Source organism: Heloderma suspectum, chromosome 2, assembly GCF_057233095.1.
Source record: "Heloderma suspectum isolate Gila_16-S chromosome 2, 16-S_ref, whole genome shotgun sequence".
NCBI lineage: Eukaryota > Metazoa > Chordata > Lepidosauria > Squamata > Helodermatidae > Heloderma > Heloderma suspectum.
The window spans coordinates 27,678,520-27,695,172 of record NC_139459.1 but is presented as its reverse complement, the minus strand read 5'-3'; the positions used below and the strand labels follow the sequence as shown (position 1 = coordinate 27,695,172).

Sequence of the window (16,653 nt, the reverse complement as noted above, 5' to 3'; positions counted from 1 at the left end):
AAACACAATACGTTAATATCTGCGAGTTAATACTAATTATCATTTTTGTTGAGCTCTTCACACTGTTTCCCAAGGTGGCTTGCAAATATGAAAAGCTACAGCAACTAGCAACATGCATCACTGTCCATAAAAAAACCTTTATGCTTACTCTGAAATACAAAAACCAAAAGATCTCTCCTTTGAAAAACAAACAAAAGATAAAATGTTTTAAATCAACTTCCTCACTCAAAAGAGGCCTACTTCAGGAGACTCTTAATAAGCACAATACACAGCATTTTCTTTGCAACCACACATTATTCGTTTCATACTGGCATACACAAATAGGTTATGTATGTCAACAGGTGAAGGCAACTTTGAAGTCATTTTCCTGTTTATAGATGTTAGTTATGTTGACAAGATTCACATTCACTGCTTATAGCAGAAAGAGCAACTCTATATGTGCATCTGTAGATAAGTGAACAATACTGTGCAAACAATTGCAAAACTAAATAAATGATAAAAGAAGCAAACCACACAGAAAAAAAAATTGAAACTTTCTGCACTCTACATTCCTCTACTGTTGTATTTATCCATAGTGAGAAGGACTTTTCCCACAGATATGAGAAATATCTCCATGTGTGCAAGCTTCAAAGAGTTGAAGGATTATGCATGAGTAACAGAACAAATCAGTGAAGTGATACACTCTTACTTATCTAGGGCAAGGAAACAGTTTTTTACACAAGCATACAGTAACTGCTCCTCTGTAGAGTCGACATCACCATTTTTCAACTCATCATACACTGAAGTTATTAGCAGATTGGCGTTCTACATTTAGCTATTTTTTGCACAAATCCACAACACAAAACACTAATACTTTTTACAGTCATGTTTTTGAAGTCTTAAATTTGAATAAAATTAAACATTCATGTGCCATACATGTCATGTCACACCATGCATTTAAAAGGAAATTTAATCAATGAGAAAAGCTCACAAATGAGAAAACGTGTTACACAGTAGTAGTTTCAAAACCAAGGCAGGAACAGAAATGCAATAAAAGCTGAAGAAGTTAATCTAGGTTTATATGGCTAATCACCCGCTTATTAGAGATCCACAATTTAAAAAAAATAATGTTCAGCTACTAGATTGCCATATATACATTTAAACTGTTAAGAGTTTAATCAAGGCCCTTCTTCACTTGTTCCAGCCAAGTGATGTGTATGGCAGGTGACTTACAAGTGAAAGGGTTTCTCGGTAGTAGCAGCCTGGTTATGCAATGCCTCTTCTAAGAGAGGCCCATCAAGTGCCTACTCTATCTAATGTCTTTTTGGAACCAGACAAAGATCTTTTATTTTTCTGTAGCTCTTAACATTGTTTTAGCTCTGATTATTTATCCTAGCTCTGATTATTTATCCTATCTCTGATTATTTATTTTTATTTCTCTGCTCTTTGTTTTCTTTGATGTAATTTGATCTTATCTGGTGGTATTTTAATACTGTATTTGGTATTGCTTTTGCATTGCATTGTTGTATTTTAACTGGTTTTTATACTGTGAACAACCCAGAGAACTTTGTTAGAAGGTGGCATATAAATGTAAGTAAATAAACCAACAAATGAAAGAATCGTATCTGCATGCACGGCACTTGAAAGAGGAAAAACAGATTGATCTCCTTCTCCAAGATTAAACTTGTTTAAAGCAAGATTAATTGCCTGATCTCTACACTATACTTGAGACAAAGATATATATGAAAATTGTTCAGGACTCTTCCAAATGTAGTCATTCTAAACAGAGCAAACTGTATCTTTTGAAGACATTTCTTATCAATTCAAGTATCAAAACGTTGCCTGGTAAGTGTCCATGATATGTAAAGTAATCAATTAACATTTATTCATAAACACATATTTTGTAGATATGCATATATCTTAATTGAAAGTAGACAATGAAATATGTAATATTAGTAAATATGAAACCAGGAAAATTAAAAACAACAGTTGACCTTCACATTGAAAAAGCACACCGTTTTGTTTTTATTTTTTAGGTCAAAGGCAACAAGGATTCAGTATGCAGCTGCCTCACTTTTTATTAACAAGCACCATATGGTCCCAGGAAGCACGGATCAACATTATTGTTCCTGCAGCAACTACCAAGTTGCCTGATCTCCTTGCAAGAGGGGTGCTGCTGCACTTCATTCTCCTTTCTCCTCCCCCGGGAAGGTGAATAAGAAAATGCAGCAGCACCAGGGCAGGACTCAAATGGCACCCTGGTGTGAATGGTGGGTTGAAAGTCATCACTAGCATATTATACACTATCCCACTACTGCAATAGTTAACTTATTAATTGGAAATAAGTTTAAAAAATGTACAAGCCCACAGCAATATTTGAGAGGCTCCCCCTATCAGAAGTAGGTGGGATTAAGTAACAGCAAGGCATGTGATGTCAAAATTGCTTAACGAACATTAAAACAATTTTTTTGTTAAAAAATAACAAAATAACCTCACTGCTGGAATAGGTTCTGTTTGTTACACAAAACACTATTTTACATTTCTCAGGTCCTCTATGGATGTTTTCAAAAGTTTAAGTAAACAAAATATAATCAAATCCTCTTGCACATGTGCTGTTTGCTAGTATGGCTTAAAATACTCCTAGATGGGATCTGAAGATTCACATAACTAGTTCAGTGTCCCCTAAGGATGTTTTGAACTTATATTTCTTGAAAATCAGTCACGCTATAATACATGGCAAAAGACTTTGGAAACTGAGGGGAGGTTAAAGGCAGTTTGTGCTACATCATGGGGGGCTGCTGTTCAAAGGGGAGCCAAATATACCAGTGAATGAATGCAAACTCTGTGGCTAGACAGAAGCAGATCTATGGATTTATTAGCTTGGCCCCAGTCTACAGTGACACAAAACTTTCATAAAGAAAGCTCTAACTAAGATTAATCTACAGTTTAATCAATAATTTTAATCAATAAGTTACCTACTATTCATAAAAAAGAAGTGTCCTCTCATAGCAAAACCTACTTTAAAACAGGCAAGCCATATCAAAAATGTAGTCTGATGATTTCAACCACACACCATGACAATTTATGAATGAAGTACATATATCTTTCATATCCATATCATATGAGATAAGCAAGAGGTCACAAGTTTTGGCTTCTTTTAGCATATCACTAAATTTTATAGTTGCCATCATCCAGTCCCTCTCCAGACAGGCCTAGGAAATACCCCTACCTGAAACCCTGGAGAGCCACCGCCTGCCAGTGTAGATAATACTGAGCTAGAAAGACAAATGGTCTGACATGGTATAAGGTAGTTCCCCATGTTCCCACAGCACAAGATTGAGATTATTTCCTTTTTCAAGCCCAGGAAAAGAGCTGGGGTTTGTCACACTCAATGAAGTTAAGAGTAACACTCACCATGGCAAGCGCATTACACGTTATATTATAGAGGACACACCGTAACAGAAGACTGATATTTGTCTCAAACACTATCAAACTTTTTAAAAAGTAAAACCAATGGAACTGCTAGCACTGCCAAGTTTATACTGCTGACATCCAACATGCAAGGAGAAAGTGACCGTGTAATTATTTCCTGAAACCTGGATATAGACAGGTTATTGACTATATACCTGGAATTTTCACACTGTTGTAACTAAATTGGTTTCGTTATGCCAAGCTTCAAGTCATACCCATGTTCTCACAAAACTATAAGCCAGATTTCTAGAGGATCCTGGCTTACCATTTACGAGCACGTGTGTTAGTGAACGCTGCTTGATCTTGACTCCTCCTGCCAGTGAACTTACCAGGAGGGAACAAAACTGTATTTGATAAGCTGAACAAATACAGTATACTGCAGACAAGCTAATACATTTGCAATCAAGGTTTCAAAATTAAACAGATTTCCCCTTCTAATAATTACAGCCAAACATCCCAGGATATTAAAGGTAATAGATAAAAACTTGGACTCTTACCTTTGTTTGATTTAGATGACTTGTTCTTGTTAGGTCTGAAACAAGTGCTCCTAGATTTGTCTTCTCTATCCTTAATAAATTTTTGTACATCATCCAAAGAAAGCTTCTGCAGAACAACAACTGGCTTAGCTCCTTTATTTAGATCCTCCACTAGCCCAATCTTCTCAACTTTGTTCTTCGGTTCACCCTTAATTTCCGATTTCCTTGCTTCGTGCACGACATTGCCATCTTTATCACGTTTGATTTTTGGAATGATAAAGTGTTTCAAAGCCCCAGATCTTCCCCCCAACAAATAACTGGGAAAATCAGCTTTACTGTCAGTGTGTGCTTTATTACTATCCATTTTGCTCTTATTACCATCTGTCCTTCGTTCATCTTTACTGTTGTGTGATTTAAAACCTGGTCTGTCCTGTCTTAATTTACCAATATCACTTTTACTTTCTTGTTTAATACGAGGGCTGTCAGGTCTTGATCTCTGATCCCCAGAAGACAGCCTATCCCGGGACTCACCAGACTCATGCCGGTGTTTTCTTTCTAGTTTTTCTGCTTTTGAGTTATCTGATTTAATGCTATGTTTAGAGTCATGGTCGCCCTTACTTGAAGACCTCAAATACTCAGGTCTTCTGAGCTTTGAGGAGTCTCCTCTATATCTCTCCGATTCACCCCTGTCCTCAGATTTTTGTTTAAGGTTATCATGATCACGCCTTAGAGAGTCAGGAACTGAACGTCCATCGGGCCTCTGTTTTAATGAATCAGGCCTTTCAGATTTCACCCTGGAAGGATCAGATTTCATGTCCATTTTATATTTAGATATATCAGGCTTCTTCTCTGATAAGGATTTACCAGAATCCCGCCTGTTTTCATGCCTGTGTTTGGGGGTCTCTGGCCTGCCTTCATTCTTCTGCTTTGGGGTTTCTGGTCTGCCTTCATTTTTCTGTTTTGGAGTATCTGGCCTCACTTCATTTTTCTGTTTTGGAGTCTCAGGTCTTTGCCTCATTTCCTGTTTGCCATTATTTTGCTTGCCCTCATTTTGTTTCACATCCACCTGCCTACTCTCATGTTTGCTTTCATGTTTAATTTCTGGCTGTTTGCTTTCACTGTGTTTAGTTTCTATCCTTTTACTCTCATTTTGATGCATTTCTGCTTGTTTGTTCTCATTGTGTTGTATTTCCACCTTTAAACTTTCAGAATCTGACTTTTTCCTAGGAGTTTCCGGATGGTTTTCAGATTTTAGTTTAAGTACTCCAATAACATCCTCTTGAGGAACAAAAACAGAACCATCATTACACTGCTTTATCTCTTCAGACTTTTTGATGATGTCCGAGTCCTGAGTAACAGTTGCCTGAGAGTCTGCCCGTCCTGCTTGCTGTAGATCGATACTAACCATCAAAGCTGGCCTTGACCCATTTCCTGCAGAACCTGTCTCCTGAGAAGCTGGTTTATTTCCTCCAGTAGCACCTCCAGCCTCCTGTGGATAGGAATCTTGTTTCCGTTTCTTTAAAGGCTTATCTGCAGATCAAAGAAAGAATAAGTTAAAAGTGCTCGTCATATTAATGAACATAAGAAAACACAAACAAACATATGCATTTTAGTATGTTCACAGATTAGAATCCAAAATTGGACTGCTGCGTAGATAAAGTATAAACGTTGAATCAACTTCTTATGGAATGTACTAAGTTCTGTGTGAACCACTTACAGTTCAGCAAGAACAAGCTAGAATTCAATTTCACCAACATTCACTCAACATTTATTATTTAAGGAATAAGTATGTTAATAAATCATTCTTTCTACATGCCCTTGAGGTGACATTGTGGCGTTATAAACTCCTGACATAGAAACTTGTAGTATTTTCCAACCTTTTTAGATCTGAGTACCACAAACTGTATTTTAGTGAAGGCCATATGCAGTAAATGCTTTTCATTTCTTGAAATGCAACATACATTTGAAACTGATAGATGTGCAGCAGGGGAAACCAGGAGTTGGGGAAAAACCTGCCTCCATAGCACAAAGAAGTGCCCCCTACAAGTGAGTAGATTCACTTTATATAAACAGTACATATGAACTGAGCATGCCTAGCTGAGGCAAACCTAGGAAGATAGTGAAGGAGTGAATTGAAGGAGTGAATTGAGAATGCCCACAATTAAACATCAGATGGATCCCAGCCACAATTTGGTGATAAAATCCACTGAAGTCCCTGAAATGGCAGCTGGCAGGGTAGCACCTCAAAGCATTTGTGTTGCTAATCGTACCAAGGATCCATCTAGTCCAGCCTTCTATTTCCAAGGAATTCAGATGCCTTTCAAAACAGCTGCTGGGGCTGGGGGTAGAAGCAATCAATGCAGTTCGTTATGAAACACTACATACATGTGACTGAAAAGAGATGGAAGAATAGATTCCACCTACTCTAAGTGGGGATGCCCTCTTGATATTGTTGCATTTGCCTGAAGTTCAATTTGATTGATTTTATTTAATTTTTTGCTGCATATTGTAAACTGATATTTACTGTTACTGTTCTCCCCACTTTGATTGTTTTTTTGTTGACGATGTAGGATTTTATTCTGTTTTATTGGTTGTACCCTGTGTCTGGATTATTTTATAATGAAAAGCAGATAATACATTTCATAAATAAATATACTGATTGCTAAAAAGGAAGAACTGAGGCCCATCTAATAACCCCAAGCCAGAATTCAAACCTTTTGGAGCTGGAAGACCTACGTACAGAGACTAAGAAGAGAGAGAAAATGGAAGGCCCATATATATATATATATATATATATATATATAATTTTTTTTTAAGGGAGGGATGCCATGCCAATGAGCTAATAGGCCCAACCAGTTGCTTTAACTATTCAAATGTTGTTCAGGGGAGAGGGGATACAGAACTTTGGGAGAACTCCGGCACTGTTGGATGGGGCTGTACAGTCTTTAGAAATACAGAGGTAGTACAGAGACCTGCTGGTTCATGCTCTCACAATTCACCTCTACACTCACACTGTGATTAACCTTGCTTTCCACAAATCAGTTTGCGCATATGAAGATTTCAACAACATTCTGTCTGTGGAATCTAAATAAATGAAACCCCCTCATATTGATTCATGATCAGTAAGTATCTTAAGAAAGACATTATCTTAAGAAAGAAAGCACTCCATCACGGTAAACCTTGTATAGATTAGCAGAGCTACACAAATTCTAATCCACCAATCAGAACCCAGACCATTAGCCATGCCTTATGGTCTACCAGGTGCTCAACAATCCACCTGTTTTTTAAATCACCAGCAGGAAGAACACAATTTGTCAGTGCACTGATAGTCACAAGCTGAACAGGCCTGTTATTGCAGCAAACATATGCACACATATATGTTATTTTTGCCTTCCTGGTATGCACTGATTTGTATCCCAAAATGGGAAATTTGGAGTTTAAACGTACTAAGCTACCAATAGTAGTTTAGAATCAGAACTCCATGCTGATAGCCCATCAGAAGAGAACTTCAATTGTAGTATACTAGTAAAGCACACTTTACTACAAACATCATCACAATCCATCCTAAACAAAAATTAAACTGTTAAGTGTTTAGTATTTTAGTAAGAGAATATAAAATGCTGTCTTTAAAAAAAGTATACACTAAATCCTTCTGATGAGAGGAAAAACATAGAATGACACTAGTAGAAGGAAATAGATAACATCTAACAATTATCTCTGAACTCTGGAAGGTGTTATCAGATTCTTAAGACTTTTCATTAGATCAAAAATCAAACCGTTGATTCACATCATACATAATCCTGGGAAGCTTAATATTTAGAGGTGGCAAAAAGAACAACACAGACTACACTATAACACAGATAAAATTAATGTATCATTTCATTTTGTTCACTTAGGTACGCATACATATTTCAATTAAGAATATTTCTCACGTGTGGAATTCTTGATAAATTTGCACATGCAGCAGAATCTGGCAATTACTGCAGAACCCTGAAATTCACACTCTGTAAAAAGCATGGACATGATCCAAGCCTGTGCTCTGTGAAAGACAGGGTATAGTACAGAGTATAGGCATCATGTGCATACACTCAGAGGACCAGATTGCCCACAACTTCTTTGAATAGTTTGTAGAATATCTGAACTGCATATACAACTTTTCCTGATGTTTCAGTTAGAGTTAGATCGTGGATAATTATCTCAACACAGAACTCCAGACATGGCTTAGCCAGTGCTGGATACAACAGTACACTTTCATCCAGTCATGTAACTGTCACTGTTAATGCATCCAAAAATGGTATCGGGCTTTTATGCATACTGACTCATGATGTATCTTTGACCTCCTATAACCTTAACCTTCTGCTGGTGTTATGTTGTCTAGCTAGTTATCCCCAGAATACGTTCAAGCATGTTTTCCCCACGCGTGCATGTGTGTGTGTACACACATTATATTTGACCTTGCTAAATTTCTTTCCAGCTCTCTGTTTCAGATCAACATGAATTTCAGCCTCTCTTCTGAAGATGTATAAGCCTTCCTACTCTGTATAACTCCAAGTAATTAACGAATATACTGAACAGCAATAGAAGATGGACTGACTTGTGCAGAATGCTGAAAAATGGTCTGATTTGATGTTGTATTACTAACGTATTACTATTTCTGGACATAAACTTTCAATTAACAGCATACCAATCCTATAGTAGTATCATCTAATCCCTAAGGATACTATCTGGTTAGGTCAAAAGTTCATTATGATCCCGATATACAACAATTCAGTTGTATTAAGCTATGAGACCTCTTACACTCAATTAAGTCAAGGAGGTAATTAGGTCTAGCGAGATTTGTTCTGAATAAAGCCATGTTGACTGCTAAGCTTTCCTTAAGAGAAAAAAATAAGCCATATATAAACAACATTTCCCCTTCATGGATCACTGCCTTGTTGTGGCGAAGGGGCTTGCGTAACTCAGTGAAGCCATAAGCTATGCCGTGCAGGGCCACCCAAGACGGACAGGTCATGGCAGAGAGTTCTGACAAAATGTGGTCCACTGGAGAAGGAAATGGCAACCCACGCCAGTATTCTTGCCAAGAAAACCCCATGGAACGTATCACAAGGCTAAAAGATATGACGCCGGAAGATGAGCCCCTCAGGTCGGAAGGTGTCCAATATGCTACTGGGGAAGAGCAGAGGGTATTTCCAAGTAGCGCCAGAAAGAGTGAAGCGGCTGGGCCAAACCCGAAAGGACACTTAGCTGTGGATGTGTCTGGTGGTGAAAAGAAAATCCGATGCTGTAAAGAACAATATTGTTTAGGAACCTGGAATGTCAGATCAATGAATCAAGGTAAGCTGGAGGTGGTCAAACATGAGATGGCAAGATTGAACATCGACATCTTGGGAATCAACGAACTAAAATGGACAGGCATGGGCGAATTTAATTCAGGTGTCCATCATATCTACTACTGTGGGCAAGAATCCCTTAGAAGAAATGGAGTAGCACTCATAGTCAACAAAAGGGTGGGAAAAGCAGTACTGGGGTACAATCTTAAAAATGATAGAATGATCTCAGTACGAATCCAAGGCAAACCATTCAACATCACAGTAATCCAAGTCTATGCCCCAACCACTGAGGCCGAAGAAGCTGAGGTTGATCGGTTCTATGAAGACCTACAACACCTTCTAGAACTAACACCAAAAAAAGATGTCCTCTTCATCATAGGGGATTGGAATGCTAAAGTAGGAAGTCAAGAAATCACCGGGATAACAGGCAGGCATGGCCTTGGTGTACAAAATGAAGCAGGACAAAGGCTAATAGAGTTTTGCCAAGAGAACACGCTGATCATAGCAAACACTCTTTTCTTGCACAAGAGGCGACTCTACACATGGACGTCACCAGATGGTCAATATCGAAATCAGATTGATTATGTCCTTTGCAGCCAAAGATGGAGAAGCTCCATACAGTCAGTAAAAACAAGACCTGGAGCTGACTGTGGCTCAGATCATGAGCTGCTTCTTGCAAAATTTTGGCTGAAACTGAAGAACGTCGGGAAAACCACTAAACCGTTCAGGTATGACCTAGATCATATCCCTGATGAATATACAGTGGAGGTGAGGAAAAGATTTCAGGGATTAGACCTGATAGACAGAGTGCCTGAGGAACTATGGACGGAGGTCCGTAACATTGTTCAGGAGGCAGCAACGAAATCCATCCCAAAGAAAAAGAAATGCAAGAAAGCAAAGTGGCTGTCTGATGAGGCTTTACAAGTAGCTCACGAAAGAAGGGAAGCGAAAAGCAAGGGAGAAAGGGGAAGATATACCCAACTGAATGCAGAGTTCCAGAGAATAGCAAGGACAGACAAGAAGGCCTTCTTAAATGAACAATGCAAAGAAATCGAGGAAAACAACAGAATGGGAAAGACTAGAGATCTCTTCAAGAAAACTGGAGATCTCAAGGGAAAGTTTTGTGCGAAGACGGGCATGATAAAGGACAAAGAAGGCAGGGACCTCACAGAAGCAGATGAGATTAAGAAGAGGTGGAAAGAATACACAGAAGAACTATACAAGAAAGATCTGAATGTCCCTGATAGCCATGATAGTGCGGTCACTGAACTTGAGCCGGATATCCTAGAGAGTGAAGTCAAGTGGGCCTTAGGAAGCATTAGTAACAACAAAGCTAGCGGAGATGACAGTATTCCAGCCGAGCTATTTAAAATCCTAAAAGATGATGCTGTTAAAGTGCTGCATTCAATATGCCAACAAATTTGGAACACTCAACAGTGGCCACAAGACTGGAAAAGGTCAGTTTACATTCCAATTCCAAAGAAGGGCAACGCCAAAGAGTGTTCAAACTACCGCACAATTGCGCTCATTTCACATGCCAGCAAGGTGATGCTCAAAATCCTACAAGCTAGGCTTCAGCAGTATGCGAACCGAGAACTACCAGAAGTACAAGCTGGGTTTAGAAGAGGCAGAGGAGCTAGAGATCAAATCGCCAACATTCGCTGCATCATGGAGAAAGCAAGAGAATTCCAGAAAAACATCTATTTCTGCTTCATTGACTACGCTAAAGCCTTTGATTGTGTGGATCACAACAAACTGTGGCAAATGCTGAAACTGATGGGAGTACCAGACCACCTTACCTGTCTCCTGAGAAACCTGTACGAGGGTCAAGAAGCAACAGTAAGAACCAGACATGGAACAACCGATTGGTTCAAAATTGGGAAAGGAGTACGACAAGGCTGCATATTGTCACCCTGCTTATTTAACTTATATGCAGAGTACATCATGAGAAATGCCGGGTTGGATGAATCACAGGTCGGAATTAAGATTGCTGGGAGAATTATCAACAACCTCCGATATGCAGACGATACCACCCTAATGGCAGAAAGCGAAGAGGATCTAAAGAGCCTCTTGTTGAGGGTGAAAGAGGAGAGTGCAAAAGCTGGTTTGAAACTCAACATTAAAAAAACGAAGATCATGGCATCTGGCCCCATCACTTCCTGGCATATAGAAGGGGAAGAAATGGAAGCAGTGACAGATTTTACTTTCTTGGGCTCCAAGATCACCGCAGACGGTGACTGTAGCCATGAAATTAAAAGACGCTTGCTCCTGGGGAGGAAAGCTATGGCCAACCTAGACAGCATAGTAAGAAGCAGAGACATCACCTTGCCGACAAAGGTCCGTCTAATCAAAGCTATGGTTTTCCCAGTAGTATTGTATGGCTGTGAGAGCTGGACTATAAGGAAGGCTGAGCGCCGAAGAATTGATGCTTTCGAACTGTGGTGCTGGAGAAGACTCTTACGAGTGCCCTGGACTGCAAGGAGGTCAAATCAGTCCATCCTAAAGGAAATCAACCCTGAGTGCTCATTGGAAGGACAGATACTGAAGCTGAAGCTCCAATATTTTGGCCACCTAATGCGAAGAGAAAACTCCCTGGAAAAGACCCTGATGCTGGGAAAGACTGAAGGCAAAAGGAGAAGGGGACGGCAGAGGATGAGATGGCTAGATAGCATCACCGATGCAATGAATATGAACTTGAGCACGCTCCGGGAGAGAGCGCAGGACAGGAAGGCCTGGCGTGCTATGGTCCATGGGGTCACGAAGAGTCGGACACGACTGAACGACTGAACAACAACAAAACAATATTTGCTATTCAAATAATGCATTTCCCTTCATTCCAATATTATTGATTAACAAGCAATTAAAATACAGATTTTAGGAGACAGTTCTACAATTCTTCACATTCTGTCACTGAAGTTAAGATGCAATACACACTGGCCCAATTCAGATGTCACAGTAATTGCTGCGAATTTTGGCTTATTGTGAACAAGCAAGCATGCTTGTGCACATTGCTCAATCATACCTGCTTGGCTCCTTCTGCCAGTGGGAGCAGCTAAACAAACCAGGGAACCTCCAAACATGGTTTGTTAACTGTTACATCCAAACCAGGATCTCTAGCTTGTTGCTCTCCTAATAAGCCAGAATCATAAGCCAAAACAAACCTTGGCCGATGATTCGGGCTTGATAGCAGAGCAACAAGCCAGAGATCCTGGGTATGGACATAATAGTAAACAAACCACAGATGTAAGTTCTTTCATTTGTTTAAGTGCTCCAACTCGCAGGAGGGGCCAATCAAGACCAACTGAGCTGTGTGCGCCGGCACATTTGCTCGTTCTCAGTAAGCAAGAATTCTCAAGAATTTTTGTGTTTCTAAAAATATGAAATTAGAGGCATAAAGATATTTAAGTCAGGAGCATTACTAAGCATGTGACTTTAGTAGACATATAGTAGATTTTACAGAGAACAAATGAACATTAAACTTCAGTGGAGTTTTGCCACTGAACACTTTGGACTACAATTGTGTCATACAACACTGAACTGGCTGTTTGAAATTAACTGGACCTGTGAAGCAATACCTTTTATACAGGTCATAGCATGGCAGTAGCAACAGCTGTATAGGCAGCAGGATCATCCTAGCCAGTCAACAGGATAACTAAGAATCCAGTTGTTTTGACCAACCCCAGACTAAATTCATGAACTTTTAACCCTGACAGCAAATGCTGCATCTCTGCTTATAAATGCCTTAAAGATTGCAACAATTATAATTTGAGCTAAGTAGTTACCTATAGCTGAGAACATAGACTAATGAACTGTATATACAAAGTACAGATTTAGCAGCAGCAGCAGCAGCAGCATGTTCAGAATAAGCCTCCAGTGTAGAAGCTAGTGTTCAAGCAGCTTTTGGAGAAGCATGCCTCTACATAATCATTCATACCAATGTCTGTGCAATGACTATGAACTTGAGCACGCTCCGGGAGAGAGCACAGGACAGGAAGGCCTGGCGTGCTATGGTCCATGGGGTCACGAAGAGTCGGACACGACTGAACGACTGAACAACAACAACTGTTTTATGACCGAACAGTTCTATATGTTTGCATCCAATTTGTCTGAAATAAGTTCTCTCCCCAGGTATCTATAAAGCATATAAGTAAATGCTGCCAAAACATGCTTTAATATTAATATGCAACAAGACTACACATTCCAATACTGAATAGCAGTGGGCACTTCTATTTGTCTCTTCACTCAGATGTGGACAGAACACTGATTGTGATCTACTGATAGATTGCAAGGAGATATGTCAACCTTTACTGCTATGTCTACCACCATCACCCTGAGTTGTTGGCATGCTTTTTCATTTATTGCTGCTATGTGCACATGTCCAGCAGGATTTTTGTCAAGCAGGACAGAGCAGAAAAGGATAGGAGCACAATAAAATCCAACTTCACAGTTCTGAGGAGAAGGCAAAGTTAGCAGCCCAGATAGAGAAAAGAGAAATTGCTTAGATCACTCCCCCCTGATTACAGCCCCAACTAGCAGCATTCTGAGGTGAGAGAAGCAGTTTGCTCACCTTCGTCTCCCATTCCCAAGCATGTTTAACAGCCATTCAGAAAGAGGAGGTCAAAGCCTGCGTGGAGGAGATCTGGCTATTTTCCTAATTTTTTCCTTCACACTTTCTCTCCTCTTGTGGGAAGATTATTTGCCTTGCCCCATTCAGGCGAGTTTTGGAGAGCTCTGGCTGCAGCCCTTGTTGTGATGGAGCTCAGCTTGCTCTGTTGGAGGGAGCTGTTGCACATGACATTTTCTTCCTCCACCACCTCCCTTGTGTATTTGCAATGAGGGTAACTCTGCCTGTGAGTCCACTGTAACAGAGCTCAACCTGCTCTAACCTAGGAGTTGCCCGATTCATATTTTCCCCATCCACATCCATTTCCTTCTTAGCCCACTCTAGAAACCCTTTTTCATCCCCTCTATACCAAAATCCCCCTTTAAAAAACTATTTAATACCTCTCCCTTGCAAAAACATCTAAAAAAAATTTTAAAAATGTATTTAAAATTTTAGTATCACTCTTGCAAAAAATCCATCTGAAAAAGATCTTAAAACTTCTCTCTCCACTCTGAAAACTTAAGCATTTCAGCGATCCTGATACTCTTTGAAAATCTGACATACCTTCAGACCTAAAGCGGTAGCAATCCTATGCACCTTTACCTGGAGGTAAGCTCAACTGAATACATGGGATTGACTTCTGAGGAAACATGCATAGTATTGCTCTGCATGTCTGAAAGTGTCATATGCTGATCAGCTCTCATCTTACTCTTATGGAATTGTTCAACCATAGCTCTATTGCAGATTTCCACCTACAAATCTTGGTGACAATTCTGGATATACCTGCACAGGTCTAGGTTTTATCTCTACCTAAAATGAATCAATAAGAAATATAGAATTAAAAGTTCAGCAAGTCTGTGAGACTGATGTTCTGATAATGCCTGAATAATAACGTTACTGCTTTTACTTTTGGTTAAACATCGCCATTTTGCATGATTAAGCCATGGTGGGCTGCCATGCCAGCATGTGCCAGGTGGGTTTTGAAAATTCAAGCCCCAGCTTGTTGTGTCATGCAAACCTAGGGACCACAGTCTGTTGTTTAACCCTCGCATAACCCACGGTCCCTGGGTTCGCAAGACACGACAAGCCATGGCTTGAATATTCAATATAGCTGCCCACATGCACCGGAAAACACTGCAGCCATTCAGTTGTGTGAACTGGCCCATTCACTGAGTTAAGATTGATAATCACTCTCTCACCTTCTTTTCTTTTCTACTGTCTTATTTCCTTCACATGGAATAACGGGTGAAGAGTGATTATGTGAAATTGATGAGTATTGGGGTTATAATGTTTTAAATCTTTCTGAACTTAAAACAATATTATAACTGCAAGTACTGCAGCCAGGTCTTTCTGTAGCTTGTGTGTAGCATTTTTGAGGTTTGTTGTTAAATCTCTCATCCATGGTAACTGAGATGTAAATTTGTAGCAATAAATTGCAATGTATGGCTCACAGGATAGAACTACAGCAGGTAATTGTTTCTGCTCCAGCCACATTTTCCAGCTGGCTCCACCCGCCACCAACATTTTGCAACTGGTGAATCCCAAAGTTCTGGACAAACAACAACAACAACAACACTTAGATCCTGCACGCTCAAAGCCTGCTCACTCTTGCCTTAACTGGTGCATCACACAGTGAATATTGTAAAATGTATATCTCTACATCAACAATTCCATCATATTCCTCCAATACCAAGGACTTTTATCCCTTGATCTATTCTGAGAACAGAAATGCAAGTTACTATCCATTATCATCCCTTTCCTATGAGTCCTTACTTGGATGTCCCACCAAGATCAATAGGGCTTGCTGCCAAGTGAATGTACACAGGATTACAACAAAAATGTATTTCTCATGGACCCAAAAGAAATAAATCACACTACAGCTTTATTCTCTAGAATTTTAAACATCGCTAATAGCCATCTTGTGCTAAGAATATGAACTTATATGGTGATATGTTCATTTTCAAGGACATTTAGGGTGAGAAAAATAAATGTTATGTAATATAGCACGTATACACAATATTTTTACCTTTGTCTTGCACTTCTTTTGAAAACCGTTCCCTTTCAATAGCTGATTCCCGTTCTATCCGTTCAATTTCAGCCAATGCATCCAATTCTACTTCATCATATGGCGTAATAGTTCCATGTTGCGAAACCTGTTGATGTGTCTGTACCAAAGGATTTTGAGGTTGTTTTGCAGAAACTGAAGTGTTCGGTTGTAAAACAGGCACTTGTTGTGCCTGAAGGAATGCTGTTTGTTCATGCTGTGGCAAACACTGAGCAGCATTTAGTGGGCGATTAATATCCTGTGGAGTAACTGGTGTTTTAGAAGTCTGTCCTGGATACTGCACATTAAAAGAAATATCCCCTTCCGACACGTTACTGTTTTCCAAACCAGAAAGCATATCATCCTGCTGGTCCATATCTGAAGATCTTACACGAGTAAGTCTTAACGTAAGTTTAGTAGAGTCCTTGGATGGAGAGCTAATAATATCATACATTGCAGCTTTTTCAGTCTGGTCTTTTTCATCCTTGCCTAACTTCATTTTCTTTTGTTTCTTTTGCTTTCTTTCTGGAGAATCTAATAATATGTCTGGGGGAACATCTCTAGGTGATGAATATGGTGGAGGCTGTGACTGAAGTATTAAAGGTGGTCTTGATCCTAGAATAATAATTCAGAAAAACTGAATAGTTATGTTGGTTCACATTTCTATGAAAGCACACAAATAGTAACCTATATTAGTCATTTGTATTTGTACAGATATGCGCACTTACAAAACAAAACCAGCAGAAGAAT

The 16,653-nt window shown here is 39.5% G+C and overlaps 1 protein-coding gene across 6 annotated transcripts in view; it reads right to left on the bottom strand.

Moving 5' to 3' along the window:
- NIPBL (NIPBL cohesin loading factor) overlaps positions 1-16,653 on the bottom strand; it is a 193,628-nt gene that overhangs the window by 67,472 nt on the left and 109,503 nt on the right. For 5 of the 6 annotated variants that reach the window (XM_084833083.1, XM_084833086.1, XM_084833085.1 and 2 more), the window contains 2 exons: positions 15,886-16,518; positions 3,948-5,456 (listed from right to left, as the gene is read on the bottom strand). In XM_084833083.1, coding sequence (XP_084689209.1) covers positions 3,948-5,456; positions 15,886-16,518 — 2,142 coding nt within the window. The remainder of the gene's footprint in view (positions 1-3,947; positions 5,457-15,885; positions 16,519-16,653) is intronic. The other variant, XM_084833087.1, reaches the window with a different exon arrangement.